This window comes from Myxine glutinosa, chromosome 11, assembly GCF_964187855.1.
Source record: "Myxine glutinosa chromosome 11, kmMyxGlut1.1, whole genome shotgun sequence".
Classification (NCBI taxonomy): Eukaryota; Metazoa; Chordata; class Myxini; order Myxiniformes; family Myxinidae; genus Myxine; species Myxine glutinosa.
The window spans coordinates 87,227,867-87,252,668 of NC_136271.1; the positions used below are offsets into that span (position 1 = coordinate 87,227,867).

Below are 24,802 nucleotides of genomic sequence, written 5' to 3' on the forward strand. Positions count from 1 at the left end.
ACATTTGCACCCTTGAAGGCTGGGTGTGACAATATATCACTTCGAGGTTTCGGTGCGACATGAACTATGGACCTAAACTCATCATCGTCTGGTTTGAAAATAGGAATAGTTTCTTGGACAGGCTCATTTACTGTCTCTGACACAGGTACATGATCGAATATTGTTGGGACTACGAGGGTTTGTCTCTCGGATGGTGTTGGATTGCGCATGACTAGCAAACCTCACTAAAGTATCTTGAAAGTTGTAATCCTGCTAAGAAACGACAATGGTATTTCGCAGTTTGCCTCGCTGGAAAGATCTTTGTGTCTTTCAAGCACAGAGGAAAGTTCAAGAACATGACCTTTCGCGGCAGAATGTTTCAGTTCTTGACAGAGCCAAACTATGGCCAAGTCAGTCGATTTGTTATCACTTTTGGCTCCATTAGCATCTCTATATAAGTTATTCAGGCAGTTTCAATGATAACATCCTTCAGCTGCAACCAAGTCATTTGTATCTGCAATGCGTACAAATACCTCATGAACATATTTTGCATTATTATATATGTTTGAACTCATATTCATAGTAGATACGTTACTCGTTGTCTTCTTGCTTTTCGGGTCTTGACAGAAAATGCATAACTTCCAGTCCATTTTGTTACAACAGCTGCGCAAGTATCGTTCTGGTCTACCTTCATCAGTAGGCCTACTGTTCATTACACGCTGTTCATTGGATAGTTTAGCATTAATATTGTTCTTATGTGTGTACTTTGAATAACACACTCTGTGCCACTGGAGTTCTGGCGCAGGTTCCGAATTTTCTGCGAAGAGCGATGTCAGCCCGTCAACGGCAGCCCTATAGTCATCATTCCGTAGCTTCTTCCTCATCTCCGTTGCTTCTTTCACGGTAGTTAAGCCCCGTTGGGTCTGGTTAAACGGCTCATCTTCAGCTCGACCACTCAGCTGACATATGATACGCAGCTCAAAGGATACCTCTATCTGGCCCTTCAGGATTATAACTGGTTCCATAGTAATTCACCTTTGGAGAAAAAAAGACGAAGCCAGAAAAACCATTTCACGAGTGCATTGACATGTCAAAAGCGGGAGGGGTTAAACCCATATGGTAATGCATGAAAAGTCCAACCGTTACGGAGATATTCTCTTCAGAAGCAAACATTTCTTTCACATTTTCCATTAACTTCAAATCTTTGACATACGATATATGGCTTCATATGATAGATACTCGATAAACTTTTTCGCCACTGTATTGGATATTAAAAATAAAATAATTTCTATGAAAACTTGAATTTTGCGCTTATTGACCTTTGACCTTAATTAATGACCTAATTAGGCAATTTTGGGAAACACAAACAAGATATTCATATTCAGCACGAAAATCCCTTTCAGAAAAACCTATTTGTTTGCTTTTCCTCAAAAATGCCTCACGCAGCTTAAATAAGCACATTTTTGAATTTCTTGCCTAGACTACCACGTTTTCCAGTGTGGACAGGTATTTTGGATTACACATTTGAACAAGGATAATAACATAACTGACTGTCCGCTCGAGGTGTCGGTAGTGGCGTTTTTAGTTAAAATAATTAACCGATTGATTTTGAATCAACTCGACTACCATCGGATCATCACCATAATCATCATCACCACCACCACCACCATAATCACCAGACTACTATCGTATGATAATCAACATCAGACTATCCTCAGATCATCATCATCAGACTATGATCGGATCATCATCAGACTATGATCGGATCATCACCATCAGACTACCATCGGATCATCATCAGACTACAATTGGATCATCGCCATCAACATCATAATCATCAGACTACCATCGGATCATCATCATCATCATCATCATCAGACTACCACCGGATAATCACCATCATCATCATCATCAGACTACCATCGGATCATCATCATCATAATAATCAGACCACCATCGGTTCATCATCAGACTACCATTGGATCATCATCAGACTACCATTGGAGCATCATCAGATTACAATCGGATCATCACCACCATCAGATCATCATCATCATCATCATCATCATCAGACCACCATCGGATTATCGTCATCATCATCAAGCTACCATCGGATCATCACCATAATCATCAACATCATCAGACTACCATCGGATCATCATCATCATAATCATCACACGACCATCGGATCATCAGACTACAATCGGATCATCATCAGACTACAATTGGATAATCACCATCATCATCATCATCATCATCATCAGACAACCATCGGATCATCATCAGACTGCCATCGGATCATTGTCAGACTACCATCGGATGATCACCATCATCATCATCATCACCACCACCATAATCATCATCATCATCAGACTACCATCAGATCATCTGTGTGGGATGGTAGTCGGATCATCATCATCATCATCACCACCACCACCACCATAATGATCATGAGACTACCATCAGATCATCACCACCATCATCATCATCAGACTACCATCAGATCATCTGTGTGGGATGGTAGTCGGATCATCATCATCATCACCACCACCACCACCACCACCACCACCACCACCACCATAATGATCATGAGACTACCATCAGATCATCACCACCATCATCATCATCATCACCACCACCACCACCACCATATTCATCAGACCACTATCGTATCATCATCATCATCATCAACCCCACCACCACCACCATAATCATCTTCAGACTACCATCGGATCATCACCATAATCATCATAACCACCACCATAATCATCATGAGACTACCATCGGATCATCATCATCATCATCAAGCCCACCACCACCATAATCATCATTATCACCACCACCACCACCACCATAATCATCTTCAGACTACCATCGGATCATCACCATAATCATCACCACCACCACCACCACGACCATAATGATCATCACCACCACCACCACCACCACGACCATAATCATCATGAGACAACCATCGGATCATCATCATCACCACCACCACCATAATCATCAGACTACTATCATATCATCATCATCATCATCATCATCAACCCCCACCACCACCATAATCATCATCACCACCACCACCACCACCATAATCATCTTCAGTCTACCATCGGATCATCACCATAATCATCACCACCACCACCACCACCATAATCATCAGACTACTATCGTATCATCATCATCATCAACCCCACATCTACCATAATCATAATCACCACCACCACCACCACCATAATCATCTTCAGACTACCATCGGATCATCACCATAATCATCACCACCACCACCACCGTAATCATCATCACCACCACCACCATAATCATCATCACCACCACCATAATCATCATCATCATCACCACCACCATAATCATCATGAGTACCACCAGATCATCACCACAATCATCACCACCACCACCACCACCACCATAATCATCAGACTACTATCGTATCATCATCACCCCACCACCATAAGTGTCAGACTACTATCGTATCATCATCATCACCCCACCACCATAATCATCAGACTACTATCGTATCATCATCATCACCCCACCACCATAAGCATCAGACTACTATCGTATCATCATCATCACCCCCACTAACATAATCATCATCACCACCACCACCACCACCACCGTAATAATTATCAGACTACCATCGGATCATCGTCACCATCACCAGACTACCATCGGATCATCATCATCATCATCATCATCATCATCACCACCACCATAATCATCAGACTACCATCGGATCATCATCATCATCACCACCACCACCATAATCATCATCAGACTACCATCGGATCATCATCATCACCACCACCACCATAATCATCATCAGACTACCATCGGATCATCATCATCATCATCACCGCCACCATAATCATCATCAGACTACCATCGGATCATCATCATCATCATCACCACCACCATAATCATCATCAGACTACCATCGGATAATCATCATCATCATCATCATCATCATACCATGGGAGGTGTCTTGCCATTGGTGAACAGCAAAGGTGGTTTCCACATACGTTCAGCCTTAGTGACCAGGATACCGAAACTAAAAAAGTAAACAAACATTTAAACAAATTTTGGAAAAGATCATGGATGCTAAATTTAATTCTGATCCAGATGTACCATACTCTGTTACAGAACGAATCACTATGGATGTGAAACACCAGAATGGTAGTTTATAGCTGGGTGGACATTTCAACCCAGGCTATAGACACCTTAGAGGCCAGGTTGTGTACCTGTAGGTCATTCGGACAGGTTGTGTACCTGGAGGTCATCCTGACAGGTTGTGTACCTCGAGGTCATCCTGACAGGTTGTGTCACTAAAGGTCATCCTGACAGGTTGTGTCACTAAAGGTCATCCTGACAGGTTGTGTACCTAAAGGTCATCCTGACAGGTTGTGTACCTCGAGGTCATCCTGACAGGTTGTGTACCTGTTGGTCATCCTGACAAGTTGTGTACCTAAAGGTCATCCTGACAGGTTGTGTACCTAAAGGTCATCCTGACAGGTTGTGTACCTCGAGGTCATCCTGGCCGGTTGTGTACCTCGAGGTCATTCTGACATGTTGTGTACCTCGAGATCATTCTGACAGGTTGTGTACCTCGAGATCATTCTGACATGTTGTGTACCTCGAGATCATTCTGACAGGTTGTGTACCTCGAGGTCATCCTGACAGGTTGTGTACCTAAAGGTCATCCTGACAGGTTGTGTACCTGGTGGTCATCCTGACAGGTTGTGTACCTCGAGGTCATCCTGACAGGTTGTGTACCTAAAGGTCATCCTGACAGGTTGTGTACCTGGTGGTCATCCTGACAGGTTGTGTACCTGGTGGTCATCCTCACAGATTGTGTACCTGTTGGTCATCCTGACAGTTTGTGTACCTCGAGGTCATCCTGACAATCCTAAATCTCCCAATAGTTGTTTAATTAATTTTTTGCACAGTATACATAGTATCGGTTGTGCTCGTGTGGCCTGTTCTCCAAGGAGGAGGATACTTTGTAATGAGGTTGTCACACCTCACTTCATTATGTTACATAAGGCAGTCGCACCTCAACCGACTAATGCCCAGAGGATTAATTTAAAATCTGAATATTGACAGCGTAAGGATGTAAAACGTGAGACTGTCATTTTGCCAAACGCAGGGCGTAATGCCGTTGTGGATGATCCAAGTGGCCAAAACATGATGGACAATGGTCTCCTTTACCTGTGGTAAAACTACAATACAACCTGTGATTAAAGTGAATCGTGAAATGAATGGGAATGGGATGCTGTGGAGGAAAATGATTTTGTAAAAACACAGAAGTCGATAGAGATGCGTCATAATGAATTAAAGTTATGAACAAGATGGTTGGTATGGGAGTGGGCAAATTATGAAAGCAATATGAGGGGTTTTTGATTAAAATCACACTTTGGAAAGTCAAATGTGGAAAGAAAATGGGAGGAAAGTAGAAAGAAATCGATGAAAAGAGGAGGAGAAACGCACGTGTTATTATAATAAGGAGAGTGTGAAGCTTTACAAGGATGGACGTCATCCGCATCCTGTACCTCATTGCTCTCACATTTACCGGATTCATTGCACTCATCTCCAATGGTCTCTACCTGCTACTCTTAGCCATTCGACGGAGACTCCGAACTGGAACATCGACCTTTAACCTCAGCCTGGTGGCTTGTGACATGACAATAGGCTTCTTGTGTGTGGCAGTTGGCACGTCGGGCTTGGTGTCTACCGCCCAGCCAGGTGAGTGTCCGTATTCTCATCACCTCCACCGATCGATCCATCCATAGACATGTGTGTATCATCATGCCATTTCGAGCTGAATACTCATATCCATCTCACATTGTTTTAAAACTCTGAATGAGACTCTGTGTCCACGTTAACACGAACAATGCGCGTACTTTATGAACCTACTATCGATAAAAAACAAAATAAGTACAGATACATTTAAAGTACACCGTCCCCATGCCAAATAAATAAATAAATAAATAACATCCTCCAGCGCGGCACTGGCGGGGCGTCTGCGGAGCCCGGCGATACCTCCGTGCAGCACATGGACACGATATTGGGAAGGAGAGATGTTCGATAATTGAATGATTAACTGCATAATTAAAATCAATAAATGATAATCGTAACATTCATGTCTTAATCAATATTGGCTAACAGCATACCTCAACCAACAGTGTTTCATCCAAAAGTTTAACCTTTCGAAAATTAATTAAATAAGTCATAATTGTAAAAAAAAAATTTGATTAATCAGTAAATAACCAATCGATTAATTGATTAATCAATAAATCAATATATCCTTTATAGCCACATCACTTGGTCACTGTCATGTACAAATATCAGCTTCCTACCTCAAAATATGCCTGAGATATTGCCCAGATGAGAAAGAAAATAAATAAATGACTAATAATTAAAATAAATAAATAATAATGTAAAAAAAAAAAAAAAAATCAATTGCCTAATAGAACACAAAAAACCACCACCATTTCATCCGAATCTGTCACCTAAAAAAAAAAAAAATTGTCATTAATCAAATAATTAAATAATTCATTGTTTAATTGATTAATCAATTAATCAATTAATCAAAAATAGCCTTGAGAGCCAAATCACTTGGTCACTGTCATGTCCAAATATTAGCTTCCAAGCTCAAAATATGCCTGAGATATTGCCCAGATGAGAAAGAAAATAAATAAATGACTAATAATTAAAATAAAGAAATAATAATGTAAAAAAAAAAAAATTAATCAATTGCCTAATAGAACACAAAAAACCACCACCATTTCATCCGAATCTGTCACCTAAAAAAAAAAAAAAAATTTCATTAATCAAATAATTAAATAATTCATTGTTTAATTGATTAATCAATTAATCAATTAATCAAAAATATCCTTTATAGCCAAATCACTTGGTCACTGTCATGTCCAAATATTAGCTTCCAAGCTCAAAATATGCTTGAGATATTGCCCAGATGAGAAAGAAAATAAATAAATGACTAATGAAAATAAATAAATAATAATGTAAAAAAAAAAAATTCATCAATTGCCTAATAGAACACATAAACCACCACCATTTCATCCGAATGTGTCACTGAAAAAAAAAATTTTTTAGTCATTAATCAAATAATTAATTAACTCATTGTTTAATTGATTAATCAATGAATCAATTAATCAAAAATAGTCTTGACAGCCAAATCACTTGGTCACTATCATGTCCAAATATTAGCTTCCAAGCTCAAAAGGTGCCTGAGATTTTTTCCAGATGAGAAAGAAAATAAATATGCGATTAATAACGAAAATAAATAAATAATAATCGTAAAATAATTAAATTATTAATCAATTGGCTAATAGAATATCTAAACCACCACTATTTCATTTGAATATGTAAATAAAAAAATATATATAATCAAGTCATTAATAGAATAATTAAATAATTAATCGATTAATTGTTTAATGAATATATCAAAAATACCAATAATATATCAAAAATAACTCAAAAGGTGCCCGAGATATTTTCCAGATGAGAAAGAAAATAAATATGTGATTAATAACGAAAATAAATAAATAATAATTGTGAAATAATTAAATTATTAATTAATAATTGGCTAATGGAATATTTAAACCAACATCAATTGGCTAATAGAATATCTAAACCACCACTGTTTCATTTGATTATGTAAAAAAAAAAAAAAAAAAAAAAATCAAGTCATTAATAGAATAATTAAATAATTAATCGATTAATTGTTTAATGAATATATCAAAAATACCCTTTGTAGCCACGTCACTTGGTCACTGTCATGTCCAAATAGCTTCCTAACTCAAAAGGTGCCTGAGATATTGCCCAGATGAGAAAAGAAAGAAAACAAGGACATATACATTCAAAGTACACTGCCCCATGCCAAATAAATAAACAAGAAGACGTCATGCAGAACACGATACTTGCAAAATCGCCTCCCCCCCAAATGTTCCCATTAATACAGCAAATTGTCCATTTTCATCAATATTAAAATTGACGATCTTGATCAAAGCTCGGGTCAACGGGAAGAAAAGTGAGATTTTTTCAGATAAAAAATGATGATTTTAGAAGTTTGACCTTGAGATGACCTTTGACCTTAAAAATAGTTGGTTTCCAAATTCAGTGAGGGAATATGCAAATGCTGTTCTATTTTCAAATCGATCGGAAGAAAATTTATGGTTTTTCAGTTGAAAATTGATGATTTTGGAAGTTTGACCTTAAGTTGATCTTTGATTTTTTTGACCTCAAAAATAGTTGGTTTCCCAATTCAGTGAGGGAATATGCAAATGCTGTTCTATTTTCAAGTCAATCGGATGAAAATTGACGGGTTTTCAGATAAAAATTGATGATTTTGGAAGTTTGACCTTGAGTTGATCTTTGACCTTTTGACCTCAAAAATAGTTGGTTTTCTAGGCTTCTCAATTGTGACGACCTCTACAACTTGGTGAAGTTTCATGACGATGGGTTTAGAATTGTGACTTGTAGGCCGGTGACAAACAAAGCAAGAAATAGACAGAATAACAAATGCAACCGACCAATATAGTTGAAAAATCTTTGATTTTGCAAGTAACAAGATAAAAATATATATAAAATTCAAATGGTGAATTAACAAAAAAAGTTTTTAAAAAAACAATTCAAAAAAATCCATTAAAAAAACAAACATGGCATGTTTAAAACAGAAGAGAAATATTTTTTAAAAAACAAAAACAAATAAGCCAATAGAATGGCGCAGAAGAAAAGTGCTGAACAAACAAGTGTTTCACATTTTTGTGATGTCACTTCATAATGTTTGGACTGATTTTCACGAAAGTTGGTTGGTGACCACCGAGATCGATTGCCTATCACCTGATCAAATTTCGTGATGATCGATCAATCAACATATTAATGTACAGTATAGTGACCATAACTTGCAAATTAACCCCAAAGATCCCTGAAGACCCAAAATACCCCTTTAAACCTTAAAGACCAAAATACCCAAAACACCCCGAAGACCCAAAACACCCCAAAGACCCAAAACACTCTGAAGACCCAAAACACCCCGAAGACCCAAAACACCCCGAAGACCCAAAACACCCAGGAAACCCAAAACACCCCGAAGGCCCAAAATACCCTGAAGACCCAAAAAGACCCAAAGACCCTTAATGACCAAGAAGAACCAAAACACCCTTAAGACCCAAAAGCCCCTAAAGACACTGAAGACCCAAAACACCCAGGAAACCCAAAACACCCCGAAGGCCCAAAATACCCTGAAGACCCAAAAAGACCCAAAGACCCTTAATGACCAAGAAGAACCAAAAGACCCTTAAGACCCAAAAGCCCCTAAAGACACTGAAGACCCAAAAGACCCCATATACATTGAAGACCCAAAACACCAAGAAGACCCAAAAGACCGAAAACACCCCGAAGACCAAAAAGACCCAAAAGACCCCGAAGACCCAAAACACCCTGAAGACCCAAAACACCCTGAAGACCCCAAAGACCCTTAAATACCCTTTAGACCCAAAAGACCCTTAAATACCCCAAATAACCCAAACACCCCCAAAAGAACCAAAACACCCCAAAGACTCTTAAAGACCCAGAGGAAACAAAAGACCCTTAAGACCCAAAAGCCTTTGAAGACACTGAAGACCCAAAAGACCCTGAAGACCCAAAACACCTCAAAGACCCAAAATACCCTTTAAGTCCCAGATGATCCAAGAGACCCTGAAGACCCAAATGGCCCTGAAGACCCAAAACACCATGAAGACACAAAAGACACCAAAATGGTCATAGATGCCTACCCCTCTGAAACGACGTGTGGTGAGGCGGCGGAGCGCCGAGTCACGCTAGTTATAACAATACAGGTGATGTATATGACACAAAGTCCCGTATGGAATGCCAAATACAACAAGGTCCAGAAGCGAGACGGACTTTGATCCATTTAATATCCAGATTTAGTGAATTATCTTATGTTTACAAAAAGTATTTACACACTGGAAGACGTGAAGGTATGGAAAATTCTGGATGCTTCCAACCAGGTGAAGTCTGGGATTGGGTGGATCAGTGACGTGGCTGCAGTTCCTGTGAACAATCTAAATGGCGATCATCACGCGGTACGAGCAACGGTAGCCCTATAATACATCAATGACACGGGCTCATGTTCGCAGCGCAGATCGTTATGACGTCGTTATATATGTTAACATAATGGTTACCTGCCCTGCCATGTCCTTCAACATTCTCGGATGTTTATCCCGCCCCAAAGCTTTATCTTCTTTCGTCAACTCCAGGAAAGACACCATGAAAAAACAACGAAATAACTCATACGGGTCGACAGGATGTCCAGTTTAACGTCCATCCGAGGGACGGTGCACACACTGATGAATCTCCCGACCTGGGAAATACCGGGATGACAGTTTATAGCTGTGTCGGGATTCTAACCCAGGATTGACAGGTTCGAGGTGCGTGTGCACATCTCCAGGCCATCCTGTCAGCCCTCACCATAAGGTATTAAATAAAAAAAACGTATTTATTTAAATATACTCGGAGACCCGTTGGTCCGTTGTACCAAATTTTCATTGGTCTTCACGGCCTTGTAGCATACCTGCCTTCCGAACTCATGGGGGTCTTTTGGGTCCTCTGGGTCTTTTGGGTCCTCAGGGACTTTTGGGTCATCAATAACTTGTTGGGTCCTTTGGGTCTTTTGGGTCATTAAGAACTTTTGGGTCATCTGGGACTTTTGTATCATCAATATTTTTTGGGTCCTTGGGGACTTTTGGGTCATTCAGAGCTTTTGGGTCCTTGGGGTCTTTTGGGTCTCAAGTGTTGAAGGGTCTTCCAAGGTCTAAAGGGTTTCAGCAGTCTAAACTCTAAAGGGTTAAAAGGTACATTTCAATAGTACGTAATTAATAGACACAGAAAGTATGCCTCACACAAACACGCACACGCACACGCACACAAACACAACTCATCCATTTATAGTAGATAGTTCGTTAGAGAGTATAGAGAATAACTGATGTGACTTTTAAATGGAATTCTGAAGCTTTTGTTTATCATGGTAAAATGTGTGTATTTCATGAATAACTCATTTTGGAGACAAATGATTTCGTGTCATGTTAAAAACAACCTTGGTGATGACGTCACAGCCGACGTTTTTGCGGAGCAGTACCTCCAGGTTTATCACTACACCACTTCGTCTGCTTGATGGTGTTTCTGCACAGCTCAGCTCTGCGGACAGGTCTAGGGATCTCTAATCTGTCCCATTAATCTCCTGCTGTGTCCCACGTTTGAATATGGACGATAATTTATTCTTCCTTAGTAAAAATGTCCTTGTGTGATCCCCCGAGGGCGCGTTGAGTTCGTTTTATCCTTCCGCTTTTTGCAGCTCTGTTCTTTTCTCTTCTTCCGACCTATTTGTTTATTGTTAAAAATCCAATGTTTTTGAAAGACGTGTCGATGAAAAGACATTAGTATTTTGCCAAAGTTTTTGAAAGACATCGGCTTTAAACCTGTAAGTTTGAAATCGCTTTAATGCCTTTCTGTTTAGTCCCCTTGACCCCATCCTCCCTCCAACAGATGGACGTAGGGACCTATCACATATCCGCCAGGTGGCAGATGTAAACATCCACGTGGTTTAAAACAACATCCATGCGAACATCCACGTGGTTTAATCACCGACCTGCACGCAAATTACAGATGGACGTAGGGACCTATCACATATCCACCTGGCAAACTGTAAAACTTGGAACCATTCTCTTTGCCACAAATGTCTTTTCTCTACAACATTTGGAACTTCTTTTATTATACAATGAGGTTGAATTTTTTGACTTTAAGTTTAAATATAAGGAAATTTGACGTTTGACCTTTTGACCTCAAAAATAGTTGGTTTTCCTATTTAGTGACACGATGTGCAAATGCTGGTCAATTTCCAAGTCAATCGGATGAAAATTGACGTTTTTCAAATGAAAATTGATGATTTTGGAAGTTTGACCTTCAGTTGACCTTTTGACCTCAAAAATAGCTGGTTTCCCAATTCTGTGAAGCAATATGCAAATGCTGTTCAATTTTGAAGTCAATCGGATTTAAAATGGCGATTTTAGAAATTTGACCTCGACGACCTTTGACCTTTGACCTCAAAATCAATAGGCTTCTCAATTGGGACGACCTATACAGCTTGGTGAAGTTTCGTGACGATCGGTTTAGAATTGTGACCTGTAGGTCGGTGACAAACAAAGAGACAGACAGATGAAAAATCACTAATAGAGCGACACTTGGCAAAACAGAACAAAGTAGATTGGCACTCAGTGGAGCATCCTTTTGACCTCAAAAATAATTGGTGATTGAATTCAGTGACCTGATATGCAAATCATATTCAAAGTTCAAGTTAATCGGATGAAATTGTCAATTTTAGAAATTTAGTCTATGTTGACTTTTTGGCCTATGTTGACCTCAAAAATAGTTGGTGCTTGGTTTCAGTAAGCTGATATGCAAATCCTATTCAGATTTCAAGTCAATTGGATGAAAATTGAGGATTTTAGAAATTTGAAATTGTTGTTGACCTTTGGCTTATGTTGACTTTTTGGCCTATGTTGACCTCAAAAATAGTTGGTGGTTGGTTTCACTAACCTGATATGAAAATCCTTTTCAAATTTCAAGTCAATCAGATGAAAATTGAGTATTTTAGAAATTTGAAATGGTTGTTGACCTTTTGGCCTATGTTGATCTCAAAAATAGTTGGTGGTTGAATTCAGTTAGCTGATATGTAAATACTATTCAAATTTCAAGTCAATCGTATGAAAATTGAGGATTTTAGATATTTGAAAAAAGTGGTTGACCGTTGGCCTATTTTGACCATTTGACCTCAATAATATGTAGGATTTTGTCGGACCACGAACTCTAACATTTGGTGAAGTTTCGTGAAGATCGGTTTAAAATTGTGACCTGTAGGCCGGTGACAAACAAACAGACAGATGAAAAATCACTCAGAGTGACACTTGGCAAAACAGAACAAAGTAGAATGGCACTCAGTAGAGCATCCTTTTGACCTCAAAAATAATTATTGGTTGAATTCAGTGACCTGATATGCAAATCTTCTTTAAAGTTTAAATTAATCGGATGAAAATTGACAATTTTAGAAACTTCGTCTATGTTGACCTTTTGGCCGAAGTTGACCTCAAAAACAGTTGGTGGTTGATTTATTTAAGCTGATATGCAAATCCTATTCAGATTTCAAGTCAATCGGATGAAAAGTGAGGATTTTAGAGATTCGGAAAAAGTGGTTGACCTTTGCCCTATGTTGACCTTATGACCTATGTTGAGCTCAAAACAAGCTTGTGGTTGAATTCAGGTAGCTGATCTGAAAATCCCTTTCAAATGTCAAGTCAATCGGATGAAATTTGAGGATTTTAGAGATTAGAAAAATGTGGTTGACCTTTGGCCTATGTTTATCAAAAAATATTTGTTGGTTGAATTTAGTTAGCTGATATGAAAATCCTATTCAAATTTCAAGTCAATCGGATGAAAATTTAGGATTTTGGCAATTTGAAAAACGTGGTTGACCTTTGGCCTATGTTGACCATGTGACCTAAGATGACCTCAAAAATAGTTGGTGCTTGAATTCAGTTGGCTGATATGAAAATCTCATTCAAATTTCAAATGAATCGGATGAAAATTTAGGATTTTAGAAATTTGAAATGGTTGTTGACCTTTTGGCCTATGCTGATCTCAAAAATAGTTGTTGGTTGAATTCAGTTCGCTGATGTGAAAATCCTATTCAAATTTCAAGTCAATTGGATGAAAATTGAGGATTCTAGAAATTCGTAAAGGTTGTTGACCTTTTGGCCTATGTTGACCTTTTTGGCCTATGTTGATCTCCAAAATAGTTGGTGGTTGAATTCAGTTAGCTGATATGTAAATACTATTCAAATTTCAAGTCAATCGTATGAAAATTGAGGATTTTAGATATTTGAAAAAAGTGGTTGACCGTTGGCCTATTTTGACCATTTGACCTCAATAATATGTAGGATTTTGTCGGACCACGAACTCTAACATTTGGTGAAGTTTCGTGAAGATCGGTTTAAAATTGTGACCTGTAGGCCGGTGACAAACAAACAGACAGATGAAAAATCACTCAGAGTGACACTTGGCAAAACAGAACAAAGTAGAATGGCACTCAGTAGAGCATCCTTTTGACCTCAAAAATAATTATTGGTTGAATTCAGTGACCTGATATGCAAATCTTCTTTAAAGTTTAAGTTAATCGGATGAAAATTGACAATTTTAGAAACTTCGTCTATGTTGACCTTTTGGCCGAAGTTGACCTCAAAAACAGTTGGTGGTTGATTTATTTAAGCTGATATGCAAATCCTATTCAGATTTCAAGTCAATCGGATGAAAAGTGAGGATTTTAGAGATTCGGAAAAAGTGGTTGACCTTTGCCCTATGTTGACCTTATGACCTATGTTGAGCTCAAAACAAGCTTGTGGTTGAATTCAGGTAGCTGATCTGAAAATCCCTTTCAAATGTCAAGTCAATCGGATGAAATTTGAGGATTTTAGAGATTAGAAAAATGTGGTTGACCTTTGGCCTATGTTTATCAAAAAATATTTGTTGGTTGAATTTAGTTAGCTGATATGAAAATCCTATTCAAATTTCAAGTCAATCGGATGAAAATTTAGGATTTTGGGAATTTGAAAAACGTGGTTGACCTTTGGCCTATGTTGACCATGTGACCTAAGATGACCTCAAAAATAGTTGGTGCTTGAATTCAGTTGGCTGATATGAAAATCTCATTCAAATTTCAAATGAATCGGATGAAAATTTAGGATTTTAGAAATTTGAAATTGTTGTTTACCTTTGGCCTATGTTGACTTTTTGGCCTTTTCTGACCTCAAAAATAGTTGGTGGTTGAATTCAATTTGCTGATATGAAAATCCTCTTCAAATTTCAAGTCAATCGGATGAAAATGGACGATTTTAGAAATTTGAAATTGTTGTTGGCTTTTGGCCTATGTTGACCATTTGGCCAATGCTGATCTCAAAAATAGTTGGTGGTTGAATTCAGTTAGCCGATATGTTAATCCTATTCAAATTTCAAGTCAATCAGATGAAAATTGAGGATTCTTGAAATTCAAAAAAAAGTGGTTGACCTTTGGCCTATGTTGACCTTTTGAACTCAAAAATATATAGGATTTTGTTGGACCACAAACTCCACCGTTTGGTGAAGTTTCGTGAAGATCGGTTGAAAATTGTGATCTGCGGAAAGTACAAGTGAGCGAACAGACATACACACACACAAAACGGAGTGATCAACATACTTGGCAATTTTTTTGGGCAAGTAACAATCACACAGAAACACACACAGACACACACACACACAGACACACACACACAGACACACACACACACAGACACACACACACACAGACACACACACACACACACACACACACACAGGAGTGATCAAGATGCTTTTTCAAAAAAAATAAATTGCCAAGTAATCTATATGTATAAAACACAGTTTGTGTGTGTGTGTGTGTGTAATGTTACCGATAGACTCCTAAACGGAGAGGCTCACGTACTTGATATTTGGCACAGACATGGCCATTGAGCCTGGGAAGAACATGGCCGACCTAAAAATTTATTTCATAATATTTTTTTACCATATTTTTACCTCAGCGCATTTCAGCGAGCAATATTATGCACGGAATCTGACCGGTGGCAGAGCAGCGCGCTGATTCGCTCAGAGCGATCACGTGATGTTCCTTGCTGCCATTAACTCAGTTACGCGTTCGCACGTATTTCAGAGGGAAAAGCGATTGCGTTTTTTCACATTTCAGCGAGGAACATTGCCATTCACACCACATAGGTTTTTTCTTCTTTCATCTTTAGATCCATATTTTTTTTCAGCGAATCTGAATCGGTGGCTGAGCAGCGCGCTGATTCGCTGATTCGTGCTTTTGATGACGATCACGATCACGTGATGACGTGATCACGAATGATGTTCGTGACGCGATCACGTGATGTTCCTTGCCGCCAGCAAGTAGCATCGATTTTATTTTAGCATGATTAGCATTTAGCATGATTTAGCATGATTTAGCATAGATAGTAGCATGTTTCACATATATTTTTTTTCAGCGAGGAATATTATACACGGATTCTGACCGGTGGCAGAGCAGCGCGCTGATTCGCTCAGAGCGATCACGTGATGTTCCGAATAAGCACAATCAATTGAGTGTGCCGCATGAGTCTGCGATGTGTTTAAAGTAAAGTAAAAAAAATAAAAATAAATGTTAACGTGCCGTTGTTAGCCTATTCATGTATAGTTTGTGTTGTATTTAGCTGTGGCTGAGCTAAGATGTAGCTGAACTTCAGAGTCGTTGACTCTGGTATCCTTTGACCTCTTAATCACCTTGCTCCATTGGGACAAATCCAAGTAATAAGCGCATCGGCAGGTAAATCCACCGGAGCGAGGTGAAACACCTCTCAGGTTGAAATAATGTGAGTTATTCCATCCCCGCCGCCAGTTGGCGTCACTTTTCACGGAGTATGAGCGTTCTATATATTTTCAATTCAGTGCGCCCGACTCGCTCACGTACTTGATTTGTGGCATAGACATGGCCACTGGGCCTTCACGGTGTAATTTGTGCGAGGCTTTTGTTCGAGTGAGCTTGAGTCGAGAGGGCGAATGTACGGGTTGGGAATGTATGGGTCTCCCTTCCCCCACCCGGCAACGCCGGTACTGGAGGGCGTCACAGGATCGGTGAGTCTCCAAAATCCGCTTCGTGCTGTTGCGAAGATTCAGGACGATGTCGCGATTGTTGTGCTGCTCTCCGACCATGAGAACTGCAACGTCATTGTTGACTGGCCCTCCCCTTCCCCCTCCCCCCTCCCCCCTCCACCCTACCCCCCTCCCCTTCTCCCCTCCCTTTTCCCCCTCCCCCTCCCTTTTCCCCCTCCCACCTCCCCTCTCCCATCCCTCCCCCTCCCCCCTCTCCTCCCCTCCCCCTTCCCCCTCCCTCTCCCCCATCCCCTCCTCCTCCCCCTCCCCCTGCCCCTTCCCCTCCACCTCCCCTCCTCTCCTCCCCTCCATCCCTTCCCCTCCCCTCCCCCCCTCTCCTCCCCTCCATCCCTTCCACTCCCCTCCCCCCCTCTCCTCTCCATCCCTTCCCCTCCCCTCCCCCTCCCCCTCCCCGCCCTCACGTTTATACACGGGATGCCGGGTACTTCCCCCCTCCCCCTCCACCCCCCCATCCCCCCTCGCATCCCTCTCCTCCTCCCATCCCTCCCCCTCCCCCTCTCCTCCCCTCCCCCTCCCACCTCTTCTCCCATGCCTCCCCTCCCCCCCCACCCCTCCCCCGCCCGGCAATGCCGGGTACTTCTGCTAGTAAGAAAATAAATCTTCGATTTTCGCAAGTAACAAGGAAACAACCGGAGTGAAAACTGAATACTCCCTTTCAGTGAGCGTCATCACCGGGTCCCCTTCGGTGGTCAAAAACCGAAATTGATATCTAACATCAGATCAGTAATGCTTGCCTATAATTACAAAACTTCTATTTATTATGCACCTCCGTTCAAAGCATGGTTTGTCATTGCTTATACAACGTGTAAGCATTCTACACTCGTGGAATATAAAGCTCATTCTAACCACTCACTCACTCACTGACTGATATTATTGTTCAGTACCTTCTGATTGTTGCAGAAAGCTGAAATTTTGCAGGCCGACGGACATCAAATGTGATACACCGGGAAAATCACAGAACCATCGGAAAGCGTCCGTAAATGAAAATGTACATTCAAAAAACGGAAACGGGTCTATAAAAAAACACCATCAATCAATATCTACCATTTGAAAATTGTAAATGATATAACTGTAAACTGTGAAGTAAAAGCATCAATGAAAATTTATGTTAAAAAAAACTATAGGCATGCTGGTCTACCTGTGTGTTCTGAGGAGGAACCAAGTAATGCTCTAGAAACGTTCATATACAGACTTGGCATTTAATATGGAATATTTTTTTTTTCTTGACTTGGGTTTACTTTCTTAACTCAGTATATCAATCTGGTGAGTTTCTTTTCCACTTTGGTGATTTATTTGTTAAAAGAACCATGTCACTGATTGTCTATCGCAGCAAGAAGTCAACAACAGGATTATATCACAGGTGGCGTGGCAAAATGTACGGACAGGTGCATTTGATGAATGGCTTCACAGTCGGGTATACAAGGGTTGTTGCGTTCTGTAATAGTGGAAAACAACTGCTGCACATCTCCAAAAGTTATTGCCGCTTCCTCTAGAGATGGTCCGTCAACTCGACAATGCTGTTTGTCATGGAGTGGTGGCTTTGCGAAATTACGGCATGAAACAGCGTGCTATTGCTCAGCAGTATGGCATCACTCAAGGTCAGGTTTCAAAGATTCTGAAACGAAATGCTCAGAGGGGTGTCCCTACTCCAATACCGAGGCCAGGACGTCCCCGCAGAACCACAAGGAGGGATGATCGCCAGCTGCACCAGTTAGTCCACAATGGCCGTACCAAGTCAGCTAATCGGCTTAGGGCTGAGTGGCAGCAACTGACAAATGTGCCTGTATCCAGAAGGCTAGTCAACCAACGACTGGTTCAAGCAGGCTATCGTGCCAGGCGTCTCCAGAGAAAGCCACGCCTGACCAGACAACACCGCCATCGCCGATTGCAGTGGGCCAGAGAGCACCGTCAATAGCAGCCAGGACACTGGAATCACGTGATCTTCAGTGACGAGTCTAGATTTCTGGTCTATCGTCAAGATGGCCACGTCCGAGTGTGCAGACAAGTGCATGAAGCCTACAACAAAGATTGTATAGTGCCAAGAGTCCAAGCTGGAGGTGGTGGGGTGACCGTTTGGGCTGCTTTTCATACAGGGGGCAAAACTGACCTGGTTGTTCTGAATGGAAACCTGAACCAGTTCAAGTACAGGGCCATTCTGGAAGAAACATTGCTTCCATTTGCTCGTGCAGCCTTTCGAGGAAACTTTGTCTTCCAAGATGACAATGCACGGCCTCATCGTGTTCGCATGATCCAACACTTTCTTGCTGACCGAGGTGTAGAGCATATGGAGTGGCCTGCCATGTCCCCGGATATGAATCCGATAGAGAACTTGTGGGCAGCATTAATGCGTCAAATCGACCACTTGGACCAGCAGCCTGCCTCTGTGTGTGAATTGCAGCAGGCTATTGTCACTGCATGGCAAGCGCTTCCTGTCCAAACCTTGGCAAATCTCGTGATCAGCATGCCTCAACGTGTACGTGCTCTCCTGAATGCTCGTGGGGGTTACACGAAGTACTGAACTGTAATTTTACTGTCCGTAATCCCAGTCGTAATTTAACTTTTGCTTTTGTTAAAAAAATTTTTGGCTAATGTGCAAAATAAAGAGATGCTTCTGGAAAACGTACAGAAGTTTAACACAGTACTGTCCATGACTTGATGTCGATATAAGTTTACATCACTTTCAAGGATCAATTTATTTGTTTCGAAATGTCAAATGTGGTTTTTGTTTCTTTTAAAGGTCACATTAACAAAATCTAGAATAATGTCAACATAATTCCAATGAACTTTTGGTTCTAAGACATCTTGAAAAGTAAGTTCACCCACACAAAAAAAATATTCCATATTAAATGCCAAGTCTGTAAATGGGTGCCCTGCATCTGGCAAATAAAATACATTGACGTTTTCATGCAGCTGTTTGAATCAAATTGGCGCCCCTTTATATGAACTTCTCTACTTCTCTGGAACATTACTTGGTTCCTCCGAAGAACACAAGGGTTCTTCGCCCAGCATGCACACAATATTTTTTGAATGTCCCTTCTTTTCTATAGTTTGGCATTTTCTACAAGCGATGGAATGTCCCTTCTTTTCTATAGTTTGGCATTTTCTACAAGCTATGGAATGCCCCTTCTTTTCTATAGTTTGGCATTTTCTACAAGCTATGGAATGCCCCTTCTTTTCTATAGTTTGGCATTTTCTACAAGCTATGGAATGCCCCTTCTTTTCTATTGTTTGGCATTTTCTACAAGCGATGGAATGTCCCTTCTTTTCTATAGTTTGGCATTTTCTACAAGCTATGGAATGTCCCTTCTTTTCTATAGTTTGGCATTTTCTACAAGCTATGGAATGTCCCTTCTTTTCTATAGTTTGGCATTTTCTACAAGCGATGGAATGTCCCTTCTTTTCTATAGTTTGGCATTTTCTACAAGCTATGGAATGTCCCTTCTTTTCTATAGTTTGGCATTTTCTACAAGCTATGGAATGTCCCTTCTTTTCTATAGTTTGGCATTTTCTACAAGCGATGGAATGTCCCTTCTTTTCTATAGTTTGGCATTTTCTACAAGCTATGGAATGTCCCTTCTTTTCTATAGTTTGGCATTTTCTACAAGCTATGGAATGTCCCTTCTTTTCTATAGTTTGGCATTTTCTACAAGCGATGGAATGCCCCTTCTTTTCTATTGTTTGGCATTTTCTACAAGCTATGGAATGTCCCTTCTTTTCTATAGTTTGGCATTTTCTACAAGCTATGGAATGCCCCTTCTTTTCTATAGTTTGGCATTTTCTACAAGCTATGGAATGCCCCTTCTTTTCTATACTTTGCCACATGGTACGTATAATAAAGGGGTCTTTTCTATTCCCCTGGAATTTTCCCCAAGTTGGCAGTCAGACCAGTTGAGCGATGACATCATAAATTTACATTCTCAAATATAATTGTTCTGCAGATCACGCTCAAGAAATTTCGAACTGGTCTGACTAAGCGTTGTACTTGTCGAATCATGACATCATAATTAAGGCACCAATGACGTCATCGTAAACATTACTTATTCTGATGTTTTGTACTACAGAACAGTAATAAACAGGAAAACAAAGCCGACTTAATGACAATAACACCGAAGCTTTTCGTGCTGTACTCTTCAAGGCGATTCACAGCAAAGAGACCAGAAGAGATGATAACTAGTGCATTTATAAGCATGTCTAAGTAACCGTGGCACCGATTGGTTCTTCAGTCATGACGTCATTGATGTTCTGAACACCCATTGGTTGACTCAGTCACCACTGTCCCGGGCTCCGATTGGCTGGAGCGGAGTTGTTAGCGATGATGCATTTTTTTTTTTTTTTTTTTTTTGTATACTGAATCGAGGCTCGTGAAAGAGCTAACATTTACTTCACAAACAAATCAACCAGACAAACAAAACACACAAAAAGCGGGAGCGGAAAACAAGATGGGGAGAGAAGGTGAAGCACACAAACACAACATTTGAGAGCAGGGAGATGTGTGGAAGGGAGAGGGCTTGGGGGGAGGAGGCATGGGAAGGTGGGGGGTGGAGGGAGAAGTATAAAACACAAGGACACCAATGACTTCCAGGACAGAAGTTGGTATTTCAAAAAAGTGGAATTGGGGTGAAATTAGCTGGGGTAGAAAAGATCAAGGTTTTGGATGGGGGAAGATAAGAGATGGTGGTGAACAGCTGTTTTAAAGACCTGGAGGGTGGAGTGGGATTGAAGAGAGTGAGGGAGTTTGTTCCAGAGGCGGGAGAAAAGAGGAATGAAGGAGTGAAGGTGAGCAGAGAGTCTTGATTTTGGCAGTTTGACCATAAGAGGGTTGCAGGCAGATCTTGTGCGACCTGTAGGAATATTTGCGGGACAGAGCCCAGAGAGTGCTGGGGGGGCAAGGCCAGAGAGGAGTCGGTAGAAGATGGAAAGACCACCAACCTGCCTGCGGTGAGTGAGTGAGAGGCCCTTGGAGTTAGCTTCATCGCGGGAGATTCCAATGATTCTGAATGCTTTGGTTTCAACAGCGTGAAGACGAGCTAGGTGTGAGGCAGGAGCACCAGCCCAGAGAGGAGAGCAGTATTCCATTGCGCTGCGGATGAAAGCCTTGTATGGGGTGAGGAGCTCAGGTGTGCCAAGGAAGGATTTCGCATGACGGAGGATGCCCAGTCGGCGACTGGCTTTGGAGACCAGATTTGAAATGTGGTTTTCCCAGGAAAGATCATGGCAGATAGAGAGACCCAAAAGGTTGAGTGACAGAACTTATTGGAGAGGATTATTCAGAAAGTGGATGGGAGGGTTGTCCAGTCGGTCTTTTCGGAGAGACATCGTAAGAGTGTGAGATTTGTCAGGATTGAAAGACATGTTCCACTTGTTTGCCCAGTCTGTGATTTTCTCCAGGTCTACAGAGAGTGAGGAGGCAGCAGACTGCCGATCTGAGGGATGAAGAATGGAGCGACAGAGAGTAGAGTCATCAGCAAAGAGATACAGAGGATTTTCAAGAGAGTCAGAGAGATCATTGATGAAGACCAGAAAAAGCACAGGGCCTAGAACACTGCCTTGTGGAACTCCAGCCTGAACAGGAAGAGGAGATGAGAGAAACCCATTCAGGGCCACACGTTGACTACGACTAGAGAGGAAGTCCGCCAGCCATGCGTGGAGATTTCCATGGATACCAAAAGAGGAGAGTTTGGTGAGCAGAGCGGGGTGCCAGACCGTATCGAAGGCACGTGATATGTCAAGGGAGACTGCTCTAATTTCCTGTTTGGCATTGAGGACCTCCATCCATTGTTGAGAAAGCAGAAGCAGCATGTCCAGAGTAGAGTGTCCAGGTCTGAAACCAAATTGATGATCAGAGATCAAGCCATTGGAGAAGAGGAAAGATTTCATATCTGAAGCAATGATGGATTCCATGACTTTGCTGATAATTGGGAGAAGGCTGATTGGTCTGTAGTTGCTGGGATCTGTTTTTGCACCTTTTTTGTGCAAAGCGGTGATGTTGGCAGATTTCCAAGCAGATGGAAGATGACCTTGAGCAAAAGAGAGGGTGAAGAGAACAGAGAGAGGGAGTGAAAGAGCGGAAGAACAGGATTTTAGGACCCGTGGGCTGATGCCGCCAGGTCCAGTTGCAGAATCCGAGTCGAGGGTTGACAGAAACTTTTCCACCTTGTCAGGAGGAAAGGACACAGAGTCCAGGAGTAGCTGGGTACGACTGGATACGGTGGGTACAGAGAGGGATGGGTTTGGGACACAAGATTTAGAGGCAAACACAGAGTTGAGGCATTCAGCTTTTTCACGTGCGGAGTCAGCCGTGTGGCCATTTGAGGTGAGGGAGGGGATGGAGGGGGAACAAACACCAGAAACAGATTTGACCAGACGCCACCAGGATTTGGAAGAGGGAGACAGATAAGAGAGTTCGGTCCTGAGAACGGAGAGATATTGTTTCCTGGCTCTCCTGAGGGTGGACACACTTGTTTCGGGCTTTGTGAAAGGAAATGAGATTTCCTTCCGTTGGATTTGCTTTCCAGGAGACGAAAGCAAGTTGTTTCTGGGCAATAGCCTCACCACAAGATTCCGTGTACCATGGATGGGAGGAAGGGTATGACAACAGAAGACGAGATGGGATAAATCTGTGCATGAGAGAGAGCAGTTTGCTTTGGAAGAATTCCCAGGAAGAATTTATGTCAGAGGCAGTAGAGATGGGAGACCAGAGGGATGCATTATTCGCATCATTAGGCTACCTTGGACAGCAGTCAGGGAAACACCTTTAATCTTTCCATGTTGAAAGAGAATGAGAAAATGTACAAATTCCTTTTGACGACACAATGTAGGGTCCGTGTAATGGATGAAGGTTGCTTCGAGCATACGTAGATGTAACGTACTCCGACCTCGGCTCAATATCTTGAACATATCTGCATTTTACTGGTCTGCACAATCGGGATTGGCCTCCAAGTGCTGTGCAATTGCAGAAGAAGAAGAAGAAGAAGAAGAAGAAGAAGAGGAAGAAGAAGAAGAAGAGAAGAGAAGAAGAAGAAGAAATGGTCGACGGTCCTTGAACATTCTTGCATGCTCGTACCGGTTGAGTCCTCATTCCCAAGTTCTTTCTTCGAATCATCAGGGGGACATCCGGACATGCTGTTTGATACGATCAGCCAACCTTTGGGTTGTACGGCCCACGTTCTGAGCTTCACATCGGCACTTAAACTCATAGATAACATTGCTGATTTGTGAGGTGGGCAGCACATCCTTGTTGACTGACTGATCTTCACCTCTCGCCGTCTGCTCACCTCAGTTGGGAAATTTATGATCGGAGTTATGCCGTTTGGAATTGAGTGAATACAATTATGATTTTGAATTTCCAACCGCACGGAACTACTCCATATCCAGATTGTAACGTCAGAACGGATTAAAATATTTGTTTATGTCACGAGTGTTCGTGAAAGTTTTTTTGTTTTTTTTTGTGATTAGAGTTATGCTGTTTGGAATGAAAATAGAGATGTTGAGTTCAAATGAATGAGGAAATGACGTGAGGGTTTCTCCTTTCTATAACCGCGACATTCACGGATTCGCCACTGACTGGGTACAGAACCATTCAGACGGGATACGTTTTTCATGCAAGTCCTTCACGAAGCTGCTGTCCTCGCTAGTATGTGTATATATAAATATACATGTATGCATATATATGAATCCACACTGATTATTTCACTCACTAGTTGAAAACTTATCTCTATTTAAATACTGGTAATATCAGCATGGGAAGACATTGCACGTGGAAGATGCAGTACTGTCGAGAGGGAATTGTTATGGATAAATTGAATCCTTCCGCATGTGTTACATGGCCTTGTGAACGTGTTTAATGGCACAGTAAAAATGATCCCAGAAACGATGATTAATTTGTGGAATCAATAAACAGGCGCCATATTCTCCAACCGACCAACTATAATCAATACCATTTCTCTACAGTACATAATCCACAGTTATCCAACACCTGCAATGTGATTCATTTCTCCATTGATTACATCCA

General features: G+C 41.2%; 1 protein-coding gene across 3 annotated transcripts in view; it reads left to right on the forward strand.

Moving 5' to 3' along the window:
* LOC137436180 (beta-1 adrenergic receptor-like) overlaps nucleotides 1-24,802 on the forward strand; it is a 78,573-nt gene that overhangs the window by 3,467 nt on the left and 50,304 nt on the right. For 2 of the 3 annotated variants that reach the window (XM_068129905.2, XM_078786842.1), the window contains exon 1: nucleotides 5,496-5,742. The exons of the other annotated variant lie outside the window; for it this stretch is intronic. In XM_068129905.2, coding sequence (XP_067986006.1) covers nucleotides 5,526-5,742 — 217 coding nt within the window. In that variant the 5' untranslated portion in view covers nucleotides 5,496-5,525. Of the gene's footprint in view, nucleotides 1-5,495; nucleotides 5,743-24,802 lie in introns of those variants that run through there. 3 annotated transcript variants of the gene reach the window in all.